The sequence below is a fragment of the Etheostoma spectabile genome, chromosome 7 (genome assembly GCF_008692095.1).
Source record: "Etheostoma spectabile isolate EspeVRDwgs_2016 chromosome 7, UIUC_Espe_1.0, whole genome shotgun sequence".
In the NCBI taxonomy this organism is placed as follows: Eukaryota; Metazoa; Chordata; class Actinopteri; order Perciformes; family Percidae; genus Etheostoma; species Etheostoma spectabile.
In genome coordinates this window covers 29448216-29469627 of record NC_045739.1, presented here as the reverse complement: position 1 = coordinate 29469627, position 21412 = coordinate 29448216, and the positions used below count along the sequence as shown (strand labels likewise).

General features: G+C 39.4%; 2 protein-coding genes across 2 annotated transcripts in view; both read right to left on the bottom strand.

The window, feature by feature from the left end:
- The window catches only part of LOC116693138 (mucin-5AC), a 39442-nt gene extending 28120 nt beyond the window's left edge, over positions 1 to 11322 (bottom strand). The window contains exons 1-16 of the mRNA XM_032521849.1: positions 11262 to 11322; positions 11075 to 11149; positions 10375 to 10636; positions 9551 to 9665; positions 8389 to 8479; positions 8202 to 8308; positions 7274 to 7502; positions 6176 to 6301; positions 5967 to 6084; positions 5236 to 5374; positions 4633 to 4743; positions 3222 to 3291; positions 2261 to 2398; positions 1354 to 1518; positions 1180 to 1274; positions 942 to 1068 (exon numbers count right to left, since the gene is read on the bottom strand). Coding sequence (XP_032377740.1) covers positions 942 to 1068; positions 1180 to 1274; positions 1354 to 1518; positions 2261 to 2398; positions 3222 to 3291; positions 4633 to 4743; positions 5236 to 5374; positions 5967 to 6084; positions 6176 to 6301; positions 7274 to 7502; positions 8202 to 8308; positions 8389 to 8479; positions 9551 to 9665; positions 10375 to 10636; positions 11075 to 11149; positions 11262 to 11322 — 2029 coding nt within the window. The remainder of the gene's footprint in view (positions 1 to 941; positions 1069 to 1179; positions 1275 to 1353; positions 1519 to 2260; positions 2399 to 3221; positions 3292 to 4632; positions 4744 to 5235; positions 5375 to 5966; positions 6085 to 6175; positions 6302 to 7273; positions 7503 to 8201; positions 8309 to 8388; positions 8480 to 9550; positions 9666 to 10374; positions 10637 to 11074; positions 11150 to 11261) is intronic.
- Positions 11323 to 20015: 8693 nt separating this feature from the next.
- On the bottom strand, positions 20016 to 21305 carry LOC116693137 (zinc finger protein 436-like). The gene has a single exon (XM_032521848.1). It carries the CDS (start codon positions 21288 to 21290, stop codon positions 20016 to 20018), a length of 1275 nt encoding a protein of 424 aa, XP_032377739.1. The 5' UTR covers positions 21291 to 21305.
- Between the last annotated feature and the right edge of the window lie 107 nt (positions 21306 to 21412).

The window sequence follows — 21412 nt, the reverse complement described above, 5'->3', positions numbered from 1 at the left end:
GTGTTGTGGTGTGTGTGTGTGTGTGGGGGGGGGGGGGGAGTGGGTGATAGAGCGGGGGAGATCATGAAAGTGGACTTCTCTATGTGTATGAAGCAAAGTGTAAAAAAAATGAGGGTTTCTGATGTTCTGAGAGACACTTTGGGTACGCACTCTTATGTCTATACCCATGGTTATCTCTTTGTTTTATAGCTTAAAGCTGCCATAATATACAAGTTTCTTGGGGTCAAGTCTCATTTCCAGATATCATACGATATCAGAGTACTATGAAAAGTGCTAAATAAATTAAATGTATTATTATTGGTATAATTATTATTATACTCAAAGCGGGCTACTCAACACAGTATCAACCTGCTAAAGCACAAGTTTGCGAGATGTTTCTACAACCAGTCCGTCCAGAAAAATGTGATTATGTGATCACATAATTCAATGCATAATCAACCAAAGTCCGCATATTTATGCTGGGGCCGCATTTTTTTCAAATACGCCACACTTTTGCCAAACGAATTGCCGATTTCCGTGCAAAATAATGTAGGGTTTGCATGATTTCATCATCATAAAAAAGTCACAAATACTTAGCAGAAAGTTGAAAAATGTTGTGTTTACTTGACACAAGAGCAGCCATATTCCCCTGTTGCCATGGGAATGTTATGAAGTGACGTAATCATGTGACAAGACCAAGACAAGACTCTTTTTCATCAAACTGCAGTTTTTGCAAGTTCCCGCAATTTCATTGCATAAAAATGCATAAATATCCTGCATATTCCATTGCATTTTTTAAGATAACGTATAATCAAGGATTTTTGTCCGCAACAATAAAAAAAAAACTAATTTTCAAACGCATTTTTCTGGAAGGACTGTATAAAAACAAATGTATCATGGTCTCACATTGCTTCCATATGAATAGCATACCAACGGTGTGATTTGAAGAACTCATTACTCACCACAGAGGGTCGCCCTCCAGCCGGGGAGCTGGATTCCTGCAGCGGCACAGGCGTGGACATAGGAGGAGACCGCGGAACACATACAGTCCTCACTTTTCTCACAGTTACAGCTGTCATACATGCAGTTCTGTGAGGAGACAAAATGAAAATAAAAAGGCAATGCAGTGTGAGGTAATGTCACAGGTCTGAAGAATGGTCCAGGTAAAAGCCACATCAAATCTGTAGCTATGAGTCTTACCTCTTTGTAGGAGTCAGGGCTAATCTCGGAGTGACAGGAGGCAAACACTCCCTGAGGGTCACTCAGCATGGAGCACCAGTGCTGGGCGTACTTCTCTGTTATTGACAAACCGGGAACGACATTAATCAGTCTGAAGAACATACAGCGGTTGCAGACAATCAAAATCAAACCTACCATTATCCAGACTAAGACTGCAGGGGTTCTCGAAGTTGCTCTTAACGTCAGGGCAAGCAGCATGTGTCTTCCAGCTGTTGACAAAACCGGGTGCTGTGGCATCTGGAACGCCACTGAGCTTTAGGAAGTCATCAGCTTGGTTACCGTTGAAGTTCCCACACAGACCTGCAGGCAGACAAGCATAACAATTCCAACACATAAGCGGCATGTTGGATTTATTCTGTGGGTACTTTTCCCCCACAGGGCAGAAGAATCAAATCTTGTCACCATGGCTGCATCATCTCTTTGTCTTTCTATAGCTTCTTCTACCACAACCGACTGATAAGCAGACCCAAATGGAATCTCTTGATATTTCAGCGGTACCCTATTGACAATTGAATATGAATCAATCATGCCATATTCCAAAACATTAATATTCCAAATGGGGAAAGTGATCCACATTGTGCCACTAGCAACTATTCCCTTAAAAGAAATCTGCTCAATGCGCTTGGGATTTGCAACTTTCCCTTACATGCAGTTCTTTTATTAATTACCGCCAATCATGAAGTCCACCAATGACATATTTATGATCAATAAAAGTAATAAAAACGTTATAAAGCATTTTCGAAGAAGTAACTTCTCTATGAAAATGGAATATTACACCCTATTATACCCTCCTGTTGGTCTAGTGTAGCTTCAAAGACACAACCAGTACTACATTGTTGGATACAATTACATTCAATGCATATTTACATGTGTTTTTGTTGTAATGCTGACTTTCTTTTACAATTTAACAAGCATACATGATATGGCCATGCTTAACAGATTTTGCAACAAACCAATTAGGATCAATAACGCCATCACTGTTTGAGTTCTGTGGAATGCTTACATGTCTGAGGGCACATAGAGATCTTTTTTATAGACATACCACAGGTCTTGGCCTGGTAGCCACTGGTCACTTTGACGTAGAGCTGCATCACTGGCTGGAGCTGCACCTCCAACAGAACACCAACAGACGTTTGCACCAGCACGTAGTAAGAGGACCCTCTGAAGGCGGAGATCCCAGCTGGGGGTTAAGAGAAAAGTTGAGGATGGGAGTTTGATAAAAGAGTGGAAGGGTGGAGACAATGAAATACTATTCGTCAGACAGGAAAACAGTTCAGTTCCGCTAAGCATATTAAAAGTGAAATATCTAATTTTCTAATTTTTATCCAGGTCAATCAAATAATGCTAGATATGGAGTTAGGATGGTCAGGTTTTTGGATTATGTGGAAACAGCCACTGGATGTTTATTAAAATCCGCTTCTTTAGAAGTTGGCTAATGACTCTCATGAAATGGGATATTACTGAGCTCATGCTGTTTAAATCAGTGCCTGGAATTACTAACATAGTGCCAATCTCTCTCTGTCAAAATGTATACCGCATGTTGAAGGCATATAAAGCTGTTCATGGGCGGTAATTCCATTAAAGAATCAAAGCATCTATTCTGAGATAATACTCATTTAGAGATATTAATAGCCTAATTAGTCTATGGGTCCTTCTTTATAATGCTCAAATACATTATACCAAAATACCAATGTCCCAAAAGGATGCCTTTGATTGTAAAGCAGTGGCAACAACCACAATGTGATAAAGATTTTGTATTTAGGCATTATTTAGTAGTTTAAGAAGAATACTAGGAAGGGATCAGATATCTTTGGGTCTCACAATGAAACCTTTAGGAACTGAGAAGTGAAGTGTTTCTGCACTCCTTATTCACTAACTCGGGGTAATTGTTTGTGGTATTCATTACATAGAAATCTATTCTGTTGCTTATAATGTCTTTTTCTTCATACAGACAGACAAAGAGAAGTTGTAAGATGAATAGTGTACAGTGGAGTGTCTCTCACCAGCAGAGAAGGGTAACTGAGCGTATATGCCATTCACAAAAACCTTGCCATTGGACTGGATTTTGATCACCTTTATGTGAAAGGAGACAAGATGTTATTATTCAAAACTTCCCAATCTGAGTGTATTCAATGATAAAAATAAATAAAAATAAATCAACAAATTCTGATTGCCCTGCTTAAAAATGGAAGAATCCATATACTTGGATGAAAAAATAAAAGTGGAAAGGATATTCACTGTGAGGGATGCAATCTAGTTCCAAATTGCAAGATTTTTTATTATTATCGCATACTGAAATAAAATATAAAACAAAAACAAATTCTGACAGTCATGTATGATGATTCAAAATGATTTCAAGACAAGAAAAACAAAACTATCATGTTTTCCTCATATATACATATATATACATATATACAGTGGCTTGCATAAGTTTACACCCCCATGCTAAAGTTGATTAAAAAGAGGAATCAAAAAACATCTTTTGGAAATTGATCTTAATGCCTTGATTTAAAACATTTAGGAAAATCCAACCTTTTAAGGACACCAATTTTCTTTGTGAATGAATAATGTATTGTTTAATAAATAAATGTTCTTCCTTAAAATACAGGGGGCCTAAGTATACACCCCCTATGTTAAATTCACATTGAGGCGGGACAATGTTTATTATTAAAGGCCAGTTATTACATGGATCAGGATACTATGCATCCTGATAAAGTTCCCTTGGTCTTTGGAATTAAAATAGTCCCCCCCCCCCCCCCCACATCATCACATACCCTTCACCATACCTACATATTGGCATGGTGTTATTTCAGTTAGCTTAATAGCTGGTTTGATTTGAACTGAGAGATCTTATGGAAGCTCCCCATGCCTATCTCTATGTTTAGTGAAGAGTATGTGATCATGTGAGGGGGGGCAATTTTAATTCCAAAAGCCAAGGAAACTTTATCAGGATACATAGTGTACTGATCCATGAAATAACTGGCCTTTAATAATAAAAATATGCCTGCCTCTATGGGAATTTAACATAGAGGGGTGTATACTTATGCCCCCTGTATTTTAAGGAAGAACATTTATTTATTTACAATATATTATTCATTCACAAAGAAAATTGGTGTCCTTAAAAGGTTGGATTTTCCTAATTTTTTTTAATCAAGGCATAAAGATCAATTTCCAAAAGAAGTTTTTTTATTCCTCTTTTTAATCAACTTATGCAAGCCACTGTGTATGTGTGTGTGTGTATATATATATATATATATATATATATATATATATATATATATATATATATCATATATATATATATATATATATAAATACTGAATTATTCTATATTTTCCAATTAATAAGGTCCACAAAAACAATGTGTGCGTGTGTGTGTGTGTCTTTGTGTGTGTGTGTTTGTGTGGTCCTCACATTAAGCCCTCCAGACAAACCCAAGGTAACAGACTTGAGGCAGGTCTCACTCTCAGTCAGTCCACACTGCTCCAGTTCTCCTTGAACCTCGAACTGGGATCCATTGCAGTCCTATGAAGGTATACACAAACAGAACTGTTTAACTACTTCTGAACTGAAACAACATACCTGCAGATAACAGTGTAAAGGGTAAAGAATACCAGTATACCAGTAGCATTTTTATTTTTAAACTAAAATCTAATACGCCCCATTAGATACCAGCAGAGCTAACTGGTAGATTAAACTGTCACATCTGTTCAGCTCGCCTCTGGCCCCGCCTACATCAGATACGCCGATGTGATTCGTTCAGCTTGCCCCGCCTACATCATATACACCGATGTGATTGCTTCAGCTCGCCCCGCCTACATCAGATACACCGATGTGATTGGTTCAGTTCTTTGTTGTCTGTGTTGTTCTTGACTTAAAGGACCTGACAGAACTGAATTATTATATGGGATGGCACAGAGATGACACTCATACCTCTACTCTTTTTTTTCCAACACTAATCACAGGTGTGTGTGTATGTGTAAGTGGTATGACAGCACAGATGATGATGTGTATTACCTTAGCCAGCACATAAGAGCAGTCCCCATGGAAGGTGTAGACTTTTTCATCGAAGGTGTTGATGTGGGCTCCTCCCTCCACAGAGCAGGTTCCTGGACAGTTCTCCTCCGTACACGTCCACTGGCCACTTGCACACACACTGCCGGCACACACACAAACAAGTCTTGAAGCAACCTTATGTAACTATTTAACCTTAAATGACAGCATGTTGATGCTACACTGACTAGTAACAAGGAGAACTTTGCCTCCGTCATTCCCCCACTGCGCCCCTGAATCGTCCCATGGTAATTTGGATTGCAAATCAAGGATCCCCCAAAAAAGGTGAGTAAATATAGTCTTTAATACTCTCTGAACTGACTATTGGGCCAACAGAAGAAATGAAACTGGATCATATCTTATGGAGAAGAGGTTTTCTGGTTTTGAATTCAGCTGTTCTGGCTCGACTATTTACAGCGTAGACTTTTTACAAAAACACCCACTTCGGTCAACATTTCTACTCTCCTTTGCAGCCAAATTGATGCATGTCCATGTATACATGGCACTGAGACAAGGAATGGGACATTTGCACATTCATATAGCATATTCACTTACATGCACTCATAATCACTTATAATCCCACTAAGGTACGTAGGTCTACCGTATCCACCCTGTCATACATGTAAAACATGTGTAATTATGTGGAGTGTTCTGCTACATGCAGACGGACTGACATACTTTAGCCTATATCATACCATTTTTTGCAGTTACTGGAGTAGGACTCTCCGGGGCCATAGATCTTGTTGTTGTAGCTGCAGGAGCACTCGTTTAATGGGACACAACCCGATCCGTTCAAATCCTCCAGCACAGTGCCTAAAAGTGATCAAAGAATTACTGCACTGTAACAGGTGTGTACATGTGTGTGTGTGTGTGTGTGTATCTGTGTGCCATGACTATGCTGTACCTGCAGGGCAGAAGCATCCATCGATACAGTGGTGATCACAGGTGTGGCTGGCCTCTGGGTTGGAGCAGGTATCAGCACAGGGACTCCCACATTCCTTGTACTCCATTTTGTTGGGACATGACTTCCCTGTGATTACACCAGTTGTTTTTTTTCAGCACTTGACTTGTCTTTCCTCTCGGATTCAAACTCTGAACATTTGTGTACACAAACTACCCTATCGCAGCCTGGTTCCAGCCCCTCAATGGCCTACCGACACTTTAAAAGTCTCCTCCCAGAACTCCTAAGCTTTGAGAAGGGGTGGGGTTGACCTCATGTGATAAATGAGATAACTAATACATGAATCAGCGCATTAACTCAGTGTTTGCTTAATGAGGGACTGGTCTGTGTAGGTGAATGTGAGATAAATAAGATTAATATAATGTCTAAGAGTACAAAACAAATTCAATAGATACTGCATTTTTCCAGAGGCCTAGAGTCTTACAGGTGCAACATTTCACTGGAATTGTAAAGAAATAACTTTCTTAATTGTGTGATGCTGTTACATGTAGACTGTATTCTTTATCTGCTTAGAATCTGCTTAGAATCTGCTAAAATGTAATATATGAACCGAAATATGACCCTAACCCAATAGCACGGGTACACCCTTTGGACAGTCTCCTCCTAATACTGACCATTGTTCTTGATCAGCTTTCTCAAATTATTATAAACTTCAGAATGACCTGGAATTACTCTTGCTTTCATATCCGTCTTTCACTTTTTGTTACATCCAAAAAGAGACTGTCCACCGCCCAAAAAACACCTGCATGGGTTTTTTGTCCAACCACGATTGTGACTAATGTGTTGGAGGCTAGGAATAAACGACCAATATCGTCTTATGGAGGACTTTTAGTTCACAAAATACATATCTCAGTTGTAGGATTTTTTTCTAATTTGCCCTATTCTTGGATTTATATATCCTCATGAGATTTTTGGTCTTTGTTTTGAGTCAGTAAACCCATATGGCTGAGATATTTTATTTGGGCAAAAGCCAGAATCCGACAGGGCAGACAGCCTCTCCTTCCAATGTACTGTAACATAGTGTCTGTTGAGGGTACTCACAGCAGAGTTCTTTCATTCTCCAGTTTTGGGGTTTGCCACCCGCATGTCCACACTGTCTGGAGAACTCTGAAACAGTGTTGCACAGGCAGAGGGATTCAACGTGTTCATTCATGCCATTGTCACAGTTGCAGAGATCTGCAACACAGGCCGAAGTAAAGGAGGCGACGTCCAGCAGACTGTGACAGCTGTTGAAGGCTGGTCCTGTGAGGATTTGCTCACACAGAGGCTTCTACAGACAGACAGACAGACAGACAAACAGACAGACAGACAGACAGACAGACAGACAGACAGACAGACAGACAGGAATGGAACCAGAGGAAAAGACAGGAAGAGAGCAAGTTATAGGTATGCAAAGCCAAGAAGATGCATCATTTCTGCATTGAGTCTGTCTAATTTGTAACAAAGGCTACACATTTATCATCCACTCCAGTATGCTCTATACTCTTGCTTCTGTTAATAATGTTAATAATGTCATAATAATAATAATAATAATGATACATTTTATTTATGGGCGCCTTTCATAGCACTCAAGGACCCCTTACAGTTAAAACAAGCAAAAATACAGTTAAAACGGCAAATATAACTAAAATAAAACAAACACATTTAAAAGATTAAGACAAAGAAAGCTTTCTATCCATGAATTTGATGGAGAGTTTCAGAATACATTGGCCTACAGGTGGCGATAACATGAAAATATGCAGGATGCTGAAATGATAAACATGGATGTAAACAGTACTGGATTTAAAGTCGGCTTTGCTAATGTTTTATGAGTAGATAATGCATCTGACACGTCAAGGATACACACAATGTGTTATGTTAAGTACCACTGAATGTAAAAATAACCTCAATACTTCTCGGATATGCGCTGGTTGGAGTCTGAACATTGTTAGAATGTTTTTTCCAATATGGTTTCTTGTTCAAACCTTACCATGTTGTTGCAGCTTTGTGTTGATTCCAGCTTGTAGTCAGAGCAGCTTTCAGTTGGACCATCCATTTTCCAGAAGTTAGCAAAATCCATAGGGGATATTTTTACACCTGTGGATAATGATGAAGAAACATTTTAGTTCTGTGCCCACACCTAAACTGACACAACTGTCAAAGTGGGTAAAGTGTACCATGGCTGTAGAACTCATCATAGACCTGGACACCATTGAAGTCTCCACAAAGACCACAGGTTTGGTTCTTGTACTTAGGGTCTAGTTCCACCTGGGAGGACAAAACCAATAATTTAAGCCGGAGCGCGACTCTGCAGCACAGCCTTGGATACACTTGCTGACTTTACCACAGTTTCCACTGTTTCCAAATGATAATTCCGATCACAAAACTCCATTCGGAAATTCAAATTATACATATACAGTGGCTTGAGAAAGTTTACACACAAATGCTAAGGTTGATTAAAAAGAGGAACAAAAAAAAATCTTTTGGAAATTGATCTTAACGCCTTAATTAAAAAAATGTAGGAAAATCCAACATTCATTTTCTTTGTGAATGAATAATGTATTGTAAATAAATAAATGTTCTTCCTTAAAATACAGGGGGCCTAAGTATACACCCCCCTTTGTTAAATTCCCATAGAGGCAGGCAGATTTTTATTATTAAAGGCCAGTTATTTCATGGATCCAAGATACTATGCATCGAGATAAAGTTCCCTTGGCCTTTGGAATTAGAATAGCCCCCCCCCACATCATCACATACCCTTCCCCATACATAGAGATTGGCATGGTTTTATTTCGGAAAGCTTAATAGCTGGTTTGATTTGCCTTGAGAGATGATCTTATGGAAAGTTCCCCGTGCCACTCTCTAGATATGGAGAAGAGTATGTGATGATGCTGGAGGAATATTTTAATTCCAAAGGCCAAGGGAACTTTATCAGGATGCATAGTATCCTGATCCATGAAATAACTGGCCTTTAAAAATAAAAATGTGCCCGCCTCTATGGGAATTTAACATAGGGGGGTGTATACTTAAGCCCCCTGTATTTTAAGGGAGAACGTTTATTTATTAATGATACATTATTCAAAGAAATTTGTGTCCTTAAAAGATTGAATTTTCCTACATTTTTTTAATTAAGGTATTAAGATCAATTTCTAAAAGATGCTTTTTTTATTCCTATTTTTAATCAACTTTAGCATGGGGGTCAAGCCACTGTATTTATATCCTCAGTCAGTTATTTTGCAGTCAAACCCACCAATTGCTACATTACAAAGCATTAATATAACCCTCTTATACTTCTATTCAACTCAAATACAGTGTTTTTTTATGAAGCTACAGTCCTACCATAAAAGCATCCTTCTCGTTCCAGATAGCAACCAAACCCAGCTTTGCTTTGATTTTGATGTAGGTGGGAGTTTTCTCAATGAGCACTCCTGCTTGACTGAATGGTAGGGTGGCTCTGCAAAAACAAAAAGAAGTCACGTTATTTTGGCCATTATTTGGCCCTGTGCACCAACAGCGGCAAATGCCATACTAAAACTAAAGGAATTAATATTCCTTCTTTTCCAGCAACTTAATCGCCTATTTGAGAGCGGTTGGTGGTTGTTATCAAGCCTGGTGAAAATGTATCGTTTTTTATTTTTTAAGATTCTTTTTTGCAGCTTTTCCCTTTATTCAACAGGGACAGTGGATAAACAGGAAAGAAGGAGAGCTTCAAACCCGGGCCGCTGTAAGGAACTCAGCCTACATGGGGCGCACGCTCTTACTGGGTGAGCTACAGGATGTCCCAAAATGTATGGTGCATGAAGGTATAAACATATTTTAAGGGTTTCGGGAATAGGCCCAATAAAATGGCTCGCTAGCGCCCCCTACAAAATTAAAAAAAATTGAGCCCCCGCAGTATGTTAAACATTGACTAATGAAACGTGGTACACATACCCTTAAATTAGCATTGACAAAATTATTGTGATTTTGACCATTTCAACATGTCGTACTTTAATGAACACAATCTAGAGATTTTATCCGATCGACTTTAAATTTGGACTGTGCCATCATGAAAAGTTATTAAAAGAGAAACTTTTCCTCATATGGCCGTGTACCATCCAGGATGAATCTCTATTTTGTGCAGGCAGAGAGGAAAGGGTTAGGGTTTTTTTGCAAAAACTTACGATTTTCCATTGACAACCACGGAGCCCTCAGAGAGCTCCACCACTGAACCCTCCAGCTTCATGATGATGTTGCTGATGGTGGGATTGTTGCCAGCACCCTGTCGTCTTATCTGGATGTTGAAGTCCTTGTAACTGCTCCTGCATGATGAGGTCAGGACGTAGTTGCAAGTCGAGTGCAACTGGAAAACATCTCCGTCAAAGGTCTTGAAGTGGAAGTTACCCCATGTACTGCAAACCTGGTCATTGTGGATGGGACTAACACCTGCAAAAAAAACAACAGATGAGACACAACAATACAACAGCAGCCATGTTTTACCCAGATATTTACTTACAAGAATAAATTGTCATGCATATTGACTACACACATACTACAACTACTATTTCATAGTCATAGTTCCATTTTCTTTAATGTAAGTGTTATTGCCACTGAGCATCACCCCCCCAACCGGCCGTCAGACACCGCCTACCAAGACCCTGGGTCTGTCCCAGGTTTCTTCCTAAAAGGAGTTTTTCCTTACCACTGTCACATTAATTGGGGGAATTACCAGAACTGTTGGGTTCTTGTAAATTTTAGTGTGTGGTCTAGACCTACTCTATTTGTAAAGTGTCTCGAGATATTTGATTATGATTTGTCACTATAAATAAAATTGAATTGAATAAGAACACAGTTATTGCAGTTATTAACCAACAACAAACTCACCTGTTAGTTTTTCTGAAATCTGGGAGGAGAAGGTGTTCACAGCAGACTTTGCCTCTGTTGAAAAAAAGTCAAGTTATCCGTAATTAAATCTCAAATTACATTAAACACAATACGGTTGGAGCACAATGTTACTAGTTGACAATCCCAGTTGTTATATTTTTCTGGCTGAAATGATATATATACGTACCGCTGTGCCAAGCAGCTATGATGGCAGACAGGGTCAGCCACAGCAGCCACTCGTTGGCCATAACTACTGGCTGATCGACAGAAACTCTGAGGAAGATGGGAGGGCAGCCCAGCTCTTTATAGCAGAGGGCAAGGTCTTAATGTGGCAGGTGAGGGAGTGGCAGTCACATAGCTTGACATGGTGATTCATGCTGGACTGCTTGTCCCATTTATTTCCATGGTCCCTGGTTCACTCCTGGTTAAACAACTAATGTGAAGGGTGAGGTCACAGAGCACGCACACACATAAACCCACCCATAAAGCTGTGATTGAAACAAAAAGTAAGCTCACAAAATAGTTAACACCGCAAGCATGATTATGCAGACCTTAAGAGACAGGCAGCTGGGACACCACAGAAACCAGTAGGAAAGCAACAGAAATAGTTCAAGACCTTTTCTTCTTTGTTTAATGGACTTGAAAAACTCCCTTCAGTGCCCAGGATGGCTCAGTTTAGTAAATGTGCGCCAGTTCAGGCGCACATTTACACAGAGGTTAATGCCTCGGCGCAGAGGTCCAGGGTTCGAGTCAGACCTGTTACGATTTCCTGGATGTCTTCCCCCTCTTTCCCTTTTCTCTTCTACCTGTCCTGTTCATTAAACGCAGAAGAGCCCAAATACAATCTTAAGGCGATATAGTGTACCCACTGTAACGGGAAACCTTTTCAGAGATCTTTTAGGGTGAGGCTATTTGCACCCCTGGTGCAATTAGCAGTGTATGCTATTTGTACCCTGGTGGATACAATGTGTTCAATTAATATCCGGTCTGGTACAAATATCAATGTATTCTATACGCACCCCTGTGACTTTACCCTTGCATATTGATCACACAATGTAATGAAAAAAAACAAAAACAAAAAAACAACTGGGCAAATGTAGAAATCTCTCAACATTTTTCCTTTTGACATCATATTACTACAGAGTTCTAGCCTGCCTCTCCTTAATCTGTCTCTCTTAGTTATGCTGTAATAGTTCTAGACTGCTAGGGGATATCCTTTTCTCCTCTCCCTTTCCATTTGTGTGCATCCTGTCCCATAAATCCTTGCTACTAACCTAGTTAGTAAACTCCCCAGAGTCCTTGTTTCTTTTCACCCAGCATATTTCCTTGGATTAGGATGACAACAAGGTCTTGGTTGCAGCTGTCGCCGTGGTGTGTGACTGATATTTTGCTGCCATGACATCATAATTTCCCATTTTTTTGGATCAATAAATATCTATCTATCTATCTATCTATCTATCTATCTATCTATCTATCTATCTATCTATCTATCTATCTATCTATCTATCTATCTATCTCGCTTTCTGCACCAATGAGCGAGTTCTAATTTACAATTTCCGATATCTCTTTAGTTGTTTTTACAATGTCTGTTTAAGAGATCTTCTAATTGTTACTATTTTCATACTTTTATCTCAGCCATTTGGCCAACTTATTTCTTTTATGAATTGATTGTTTATGTCATGTTCACATTGCAAAGGAAATCTTAGGTCTTAAGTGTATGCATGTCTGTAAGTCCAAAACATTTTTTTCAACAAAGAGCCAATCTGCTAGCGTGGAATCCATGTCCGCAATGATGGCCAAATTAACCAATCGGCAACTTCCTGGTCTGAAAAGTGAATCCAATGCGGATTCTTTTAATGTCATTTGGAGGGACTCAAACCGGAAAAACGATAGGTAGGCTACGTATTAGGAGTTGCCATTATAAGAAATTTTCATAGTACAGTATTCACATTAAATTATTATAGACTACTCAAGTAAGGTCCGCACTGAGGTTTTGATGGCATCTTTAGGGACAGTGGGATCATGGGAGTTGTTGTCTTTATTGTTAAACAACCACCATTGCCGATGAAAATCTGACGTGACTCAGCCAGAGATAATGTTCATGGTGACTTCATGTATAAATATTTTATTTTCATTACGTTTTAATATTTTTGAATTGTCACCTGCCGCCTTAGTTTAGTGTTTTCCTTTGCATGAATACAGACTCTAGAAGTGCTCTATACTAAATATTACTTGTGCTTTATGTGGTTGATGTTGGAAGGTCATAACATGTGGCTATAGGGATTGGGAAATCCCCAGCTTAATCTAGCTAACCAGCTGGCTAGTCAAATTTTCAAACGTAAACCTCGGAGTAAAAGGTAAATTTGGCTATCAGCAACGACCTATGGCAATGTTTTCGACGTGGACAAGCAAGATCATCTCGGCGTCCATCTCCATCTCTACATCAAATAAGTGTGGAGGACTTGAACACCGACTGACACTTCTGTTGGCTAGTATGCCGTGTCAGTGTGCGGTGTTGTTTTCCAACGAGATGTCAGGAGCTGTGGTGTCTAATTGCACAGACCCAGCTGGATGCTGGATTCCCAGTACCATTCCGGGTGACTCTTTTTCTGTGTGCCAATCTCATAGCCATGAATTGAGCACAAGTTCAAGGACCTTATGTGATGACAATATACAGTAATTTCACCTTGTAGGATTTAAATTCAATTCCATTTTATTTATAGTATCAAATCATAACATCAGTTATCTCAAGACACTTTACAGATAGCGTAGGTCTAGAGCAATTCAAAACAGTACCATTGAGTTTTAAAGAAACTTTAAGGGCTGGGCATGACCATTGCTTAAAACTCAAACCCAAACATATTGTATTTGAGTAGATGTATTATGTTGGTTCACCTGTGGCAATGACCAGTGAAAAAGAAAATAAAGGTAAAGGTCTTTTCTTTTCAGGCTCAGACAATACAGGATGCAGCTTAGGCAATTGTTCAGTGTTCAAGTAGGAAACACCCACTACTACCAAATCTGATTTGGGCCTGTGGGGATAATGGATCACCCTTATGAATTTTGACTCAAGCAATACAATCTTAAACCTATTCGAGGTGTGTTCAGATATCTGAGAGATTAACACTTTTGTCTTTTGTTTTCTTATCAACAGCAGTCATCCTTGACAATAGCAAGACTTAACAGTGACTCAATATGAATGGAAAGCAGAGAGTACTTCAATTCACCTCAATTCATCATAGATCCATTAGTATTGTTTTACTGCACCCAAAGGAGATTTTGTGGCTGGGTGACATGGCCTGCTGTTTACTGCACGGCAGCACAGGTGTGGCCCTGCCATCTACACAGCAACACTTATCAGCAGTTGTTTTCAGTCAAGCTATTTGAATCCTGTTGTTTCATAAGAGGCTCAGCAAACCGAACCCACAACACAGTTCATGAGATCAGATCAGATCAGATTCAACTTTATTGTTACTGCAGAAGTGTAAAAAGCAGTAAAGTGCAACGTTGTGTATGAAATGATATAGAATGAAATAGATGTATATGTAAAAAAAGAAAAATGCTCCTTCTGCCCCAACTAACGCCAGTGTCCTTCCTTCACCCTATATTTAAAAAATAAGAAGTATTTTATTTTGTCCTTGTCGTTCAGCCAATGCCACATCAAAACAATATGTTTTACTAATATCTGATTGGTTGGTTTGGCCCTATAGAACATGGAGACCCAGCCAAGGAGCGGCGTTACTTTTCTAATCAGTAATCGTCATTACGGTACACAGTTGACCTGTAGTTTTTGGTGTTAGCTAACTTTCTGTGTGCCTCAATGACTTGCCTTGAATGCCTGTGTACTATGGTGGCACAGTTGGGCATTGACCACATCAACTTAGCCCTTAACCCAACAGCTACAGCTCTTGGAGGGAAAGCCTATATGTATAGAATCCGGGATTACAGTACGTAACCAACAATTGCCCTGCTTCTCGCTGTGTGTGGAGCGCTGCTGTGTGCTGTCGGTGTTTCTGTTTGACTGACACACACATTCAGCGACAGTATAAAGCTTTGCAATTACACATAAATCAGCAATGTGGCACCTTCCCTCACGGTTGTGTGGAGATGTGTGAGGTATCTGAGGTGTGCTGTGAAACAATTGGAAAATAAATTGTTATTCCTCTGATCTGCAACTTTGTTCTGGCAAGAGAAGCTTTCCCTCTCTTCATTATAGTAGGGGTTTTTACCCTTACTCTGCTCAAAGTTTACAGATTGACAAAAAACATAGCCAGGGATTTAGGCCTGTTTTGCAGGTGATAGCCCATACATTATGATAGGATGAGGGGCAGGTGTATGGACAGGTGACTGGGGAATAGCAGGAGGGAGTCAGGTCTACTGCTGGCCAGGAGGTTTGAAAAAAGAGCAGAGTCAGAACGGGGGGAATGCATGGAGGATGAGAAAATATATATAGAAACAAAGTAAGTGGATGCAAGTCTTGCATTGCCAGACCTTCCTTCACAGCACTGCAGAGGAGAAAAAACGTGCTCTGATTTTTTGGTATTTCTTCAAACCAATCACAATCTTGTTTTGGTGTGTGACAGCACGGTGGTTCAATGGTTAGCACTTCAGCCTCACAACAAGCTGGCTCTGCGGAGGTCAATCACTTGTCTGGGCAGAGCCTGTCTGTGTAATGTTTGCATGTTCTCTCCATGTTTGCATGGTTTTCCTCCCGACATAAAAACACAGTTGAAAATTAACCGACTGGCTAACACTGGCGCATTTACAGAAATGTTGATTCTCTTGCATTGTCCTAATCAAATGAATAGTAAGCCTATAACAAATAATATGAGTACATTAAAAGGTTGTTTTAGTTGTGCAACAGAAAACTCAGATTGGACAGATAGTCTAGCTAGCTGTCTGGATTTACCCTGCAGAGATCTGAGGACCAGGTAACCATAGTCCTCAGAAATCCACCAGAGGTTAGAACACCAGCACAGAGACAGAAGAAGGGGACAGACATTTCCGGCAGCACCTGAACAATCGCGGACGTGCAACGTCGTGGATATAGACAAAGTAGATGCTAAACTTGACAAGTTGTGCTGAATGACAAGACAAATAATGTAGTTTTAAGAAATTCTTTGGATTAGCCCATTGGCATGTTTTGGCATATATTTGTCTCACAATATCTACCAAGTCTAATAGTAGCAGAGGGCTTTGAAAAGAGCTAAGAAAACATAACCTGTATCTTTAGTGGTAACCATGGACCTGTAAAGTAAAAATGTTGCACAATATTGGGTTTTTCTGAGTCAACCTGAAATGTGACAACATTGGGTGGGACAGTGTTTGCCTCCTTTAACCAACAGTGATAACTGGGCAGAGACATTCATGGTTTGGGCCCAATCATAAAAAAAACAGCACCTGTGGTTTGTCCTTGATTATTTTGGAGGAAACTGAAAGTATTTTTCTTTATTTTATCAGAACAGGGTCACACGGCAAACATGTGATAAGAAGAAAATAAAGTTAGCATGCCCAAATCCTGTGTACATATTTAAAAAAATCAGTGGAGACTCCCATATTTATCATCAAAATTTATCTTTTGATATCATTGTTAAGGAGCGTGACTAGTGAGTTGGCTTAGTTATAGTGAGTTACACAAGCATCACAGGTTATACTTTTTAAAAGTTTTTTTACAAGCCAATTACAATTCACGCATACAAGATTCAAGTTTTGAAGAATCTTTTGGGGGGATGATCGTTGTGCAAATACTTAATTTCATTTAATATTTTATGTGGTGCTTTCTTTAGTGGGCTGCGAATGTTCCACCAGAACGATTTCCTTATTGCGACTATTCCAGAGTACTCCTATGTTGGAATGTATCTGCAATGTGACCAGACCTTACTCCATAGCAGAGGGGTATTTCAGAAATCAGCTCTGAGTGAGAATTAATAAAAAATAAAAAAAGCATTATGATGTTCCATCTCGAGTATTCCACTCATTCAACATTTGTGTGCATTAGGTCAAACCTAATGAGCACAAAACACACTTCGCAGCAACTGAAGATCTATAGAAACATACATCAAACAGGTAGAATTTCAAGCAATTGTGTTGTTGTTTAGCATTAGATTAGTGAGCAAACGGAGTAACTTTTTCAGCCATCTTAAAACTGGCCGCATTTAAAGTGCCCATGTTGTGACTTTTATTAAAATGCGTCTATGAAAAACATGCTTCTGAAGTTGTTTGCTGGAAAAAGCTTATAGGAAAAAATTCTTAACTTGTGGAGTTAGAACAGTGACAGTAACCTGTGGTATTGAAAATTAAATTTGGCATTGAAACAAATACTGGCACTGAAAAATGTTGAACTGATATATAAAACACAAAGTTATAATATATCAAAATCACTTATGTGAAAAAGTTATAATCTCACATTCCTATTATTTTATTTCACTTTAACTTTTGTTTGCATTGTGATTTTTTCAATGTCAATCTACATTTTTTCTTGATGTCTGTGTCTTTTCAGTAGCTATGTTTCCATCTACGCGTTTTTTATCCAAATTAAGTGATATCGAATGAAAAATGCCTTATGGAAACAGTTAAATTCAATTGAATTTCGTGAATATTGACTCAAAGTAAATACGTTCAGTCTCATCAGATTTTATCTTTACTGATATTCGGCTTATGCGATAAACGCTGATGGAAACCTTATTTGCTGATTAAATAATGAATTGCAATTAAGTTTTACAAAACAAAGAAGTTTTAGTTCATTTCCAGTATTTCCGCTCTGTTTGCACACATGGCAGGTGTCAACAAAGACAGATGGAAGTGGACAGACGAGGAGACGAGAGACTTTTTTTTACATTTAATTCACAAGCAAAATATAAAGCTATTTTAGAGAGCAAAAATCAAAAACTTAAAACGTGTCTTTTTTTAGCGTGAATCTTGTATGCGTGAATTGTAATTGGCTTGTAAAACGCTTGTGTAACTCGCTATAACAAAGCAAACTCAATAGTCATTCTCTTATCACATGTTTGCGTGTTACCTGAAGATTGACACTGAAAAAACAGTTAGGACCAGCAGCAGCCAGAGCCCCCCCCCCCCACACATTAGAGAGGAACAGAAAGGAACTGTGGAGCAGTCAGGAGGGAGAGCAGATTCAAGGGCTGGTGGAGCCTGATGAGGATGGGGATGATATCTGTGTAGTAAAAAGTAGTGGTAAAACAATACAAATCCCCCAAAAATGCTGTTTAAGTTTAGAAACATCCCAGAGTCCCCCCCCCCCCCTTACCTCACAATGCTTTGGCCCACTGCCTGCTTGGGCGGACCGCGGGAGAGAAGAACATACCGGTAGTTCACTACAGTAACATTAGTTTTGGAATGTAGTAGGCTGTTCAAGGCTATTTTATTCACATTAAATATCAAATGAAGTTGTTCTTTTCTCAAATATAAATGATGCTGAGTAATTAATAAATGAGTCTCTTAGTTGGAGAGTCACACAGGTTGACAAAAAATGTCATGAAACAACACCTCTAGTCAGTGGTTAAATTGGCTTTTGTTCACCTTATTTACGGTGAATGATCATCATTCAAAATCGCACCGTAAAATGACTTAATGTGTTTTTTGCATCAAAGGGGTTATTTTTTCAGTATTAATGAAGGGTCAATAGTTATTCAAACAAATAGAAATACTTTACAACCCTTTTTAACCCTAAGAAAATGTATGACATTGAACATGTTTGAAAATATTGTTTGGCAAACATGTTAACATCTTTTTAAACACAATGATGTTGATTTAAAGAGAATCAGGGCCAATTTCTATGTCACCATTTTTCAACAGCTCTGTTTCTGGAGTGACTTCCCCCATTCAATATCTCTGTTGTTGTTTCATTAAACTGCTGATATAAAGAGTTTTAAGTCTGAAACCAAGGCCACCGCCTATGAGATGAATCTTGACCATAAAACATTTGATTTGGCCCTCAAAAAAAAGATTCAAGACTGTGAACAGAGGACTTCGGTGGTAGCTGCTTGATTGCTCTAGCCGTTATTCAGCAACGCCGTTATTCCAATCACTGGGCAACAGATGGTTTACTTCAAATTATTTCTTCCTGGAGCGTACTCAGCCTGTCCTGGTGTACCACACCGGTCATATCAAACGATTAGATTTCTTTACTTTATAGCGTTACCATGGCCTAATTAGTGAGATATGACTATTCAATGAACAAGTGAGTTTTTATAGTTTTATACAGATCATAATATGTCCATCTCAGATTTGCTTCAAAGAAAAAACTCCCCCACTCCCTGACAGGAAACACCTTGCTAGACTAACTTCCCTATGCTACCTCCCTCACGTCTCCCTTGTTTAAACTAAAGATAACTTTCAACCTGCACTTCCTGTCTCCCTGACACAGCGAGACTGCTGGGCCTAACTTGTTCTTAAACACGATTCACCATTTAAAACATGAACCCAATGTGTATGGAATAAAATCCCATCTTAATATTGAATATGTTCCTTGGAAAGAAGTTAATATACTGTATGTGTTGGCCCTATAAACGATCGGGTGGTTACATTTGTCTAATTTCTTGATTTTAATGGATTACATGACAGACATTTCAAGACAAAACAATATCTAATAAAATATTTAAAACAAGAGTGTACTTTTTCCCACCACACAATATAATGTATTCTATATAGATTTTGATGCATAAAGATTTTTGTTTGAAGTTTGGTTTGAACTTAAAGGCACAAACAGTATTCATGTTATCAGTCTCAGAGTCTCCAGTCTGGTCTTCAGTCTCTGGTTGTAAAAGTGGATGTGAGTTCCTCGCTGGTTCTGGTCCTCGACAGTCCCCTACATCAGCTTCTGTTTCCATCGGACCAACACATTTATGTATTTTGACATCAGGACACCAGGCAAATCTTTTGTTATTAACACTGCAGCTGAATCTTTTCTCTCCTGTGTGGGCTATCATGTGTGACTGTTACTGTCATCTCTTTTTAAAATATATCTTACAAACTGAGAGCTAAAACATTTTCCTTCTGTGTGGATTGTAATGTGTTTCTGTAAACTTCCTCTCTGTGTAAAAGATTTATTACAAACTGAGCAGCTAAAAGGCTGCTCTTCTCTGTGAGTACTCATGTGTGACCGTAAATGATCACGCTGTGTAAAATATTTCTTACAAACTAAGCAGCTAAAAGGTTTCTCTCTTGTGTAAGCTCTCTGTTTCTTCAGATCGGACTTGAAGCCAAATCTTCTCCCACACTCGTCTGTCTCAGGTTCAGAAGAGTCTCCAGTCTGGTCCATGTGTTGAGTGGCTCTACTGGTTGAGGGCTCTGCCTCTCTGTTCTCCTCTGTTTGACTCTGATGAAGCTGCGAGGACTGATGGTTGACGCATTTATGTTTTCTGACCTGTTGTCGCCAGATAAATCTCTTGTTACAAACACTGCAGCTGTATTTTTTCTCTCCTGGGTGCATTCTCATGTGATAATACAGATGTCCTCTGGTGCCAAATCTTTTCCCACACTGAGAGCAGCTGAAAGGTTTCTCTCCTGTGTGGATTCTCATATGTCTAGTCAGACTTCCCTCGCAGCCAAATCTTTTCCCACACTCAAAGCAGCTAAATGGTTTCTTACGTCTTGAATCATGTTTCAGAGAGTTTAAAGCTGACTGAGGTTCTCTGGTCTCCTTACAATCCGCACTGTCATCAGTCTCAGGATCAGAAGAGTCTCCAGTCTCGTCTTGTAAACGTTGTTGTAAACGTGGATGTGAGTTCCTGGCTGGTTCTGGTTCTCCACCGTCCTCTCCATCAGCTTCTGTTTTCATGTGTTGAGTCTCTCTGCTGGCTGCCTCTCTGTTCTCCTCTGTTTGACTCTGATGAAGCTGCGAGGACTGATGGTTGACGCATTTATGTTTTCTGACCTGTTGTCGCCAGATAAATCTCTTGTTACAAACACTGCAGCTGTATTTTTTCTCTCCTGGGTGCATTCTCATGTGATCATACAGATGTCCTCTGGTGCCAAATCTTTTCCCACACTCAGAACAGCTGAATGTTTCCTTACATCCTGAATCATGGTTCAGAGAGTTTAAAGCTGACTGAGGTTCTCTGGTCTCCTTCCAATCAGCACTGTCATCAGTCTCAGGATCAGAAGAGTCTCCAGTCTCAGGTTGTAAAAGTGTTTGTGGATGTGAGTTCCTGGCTGGTTCTGGTCCTCTACAGTCCTCTCCATCAGCTTCTGTTTCCATGTGTTGAGTTTGTCTTTGATGAAGCTGTGAGGTCTGAGCTTCCTCTTCATCATCTTCACTCTTCACAGGGACATGAGTGAATGGGAACTTGGTGATTTTAGTCTCCACCAGCCCTTGAAGTT

Coding starts and splice junctions, on each gene's coding strand:
- LOC116693137 (XM_032521848.1), bottom strand. CDS start 21,290: ATGGAAACAGAAGCTGATGGAGAGGACTGTAGAGGACCAGAACCAGCC.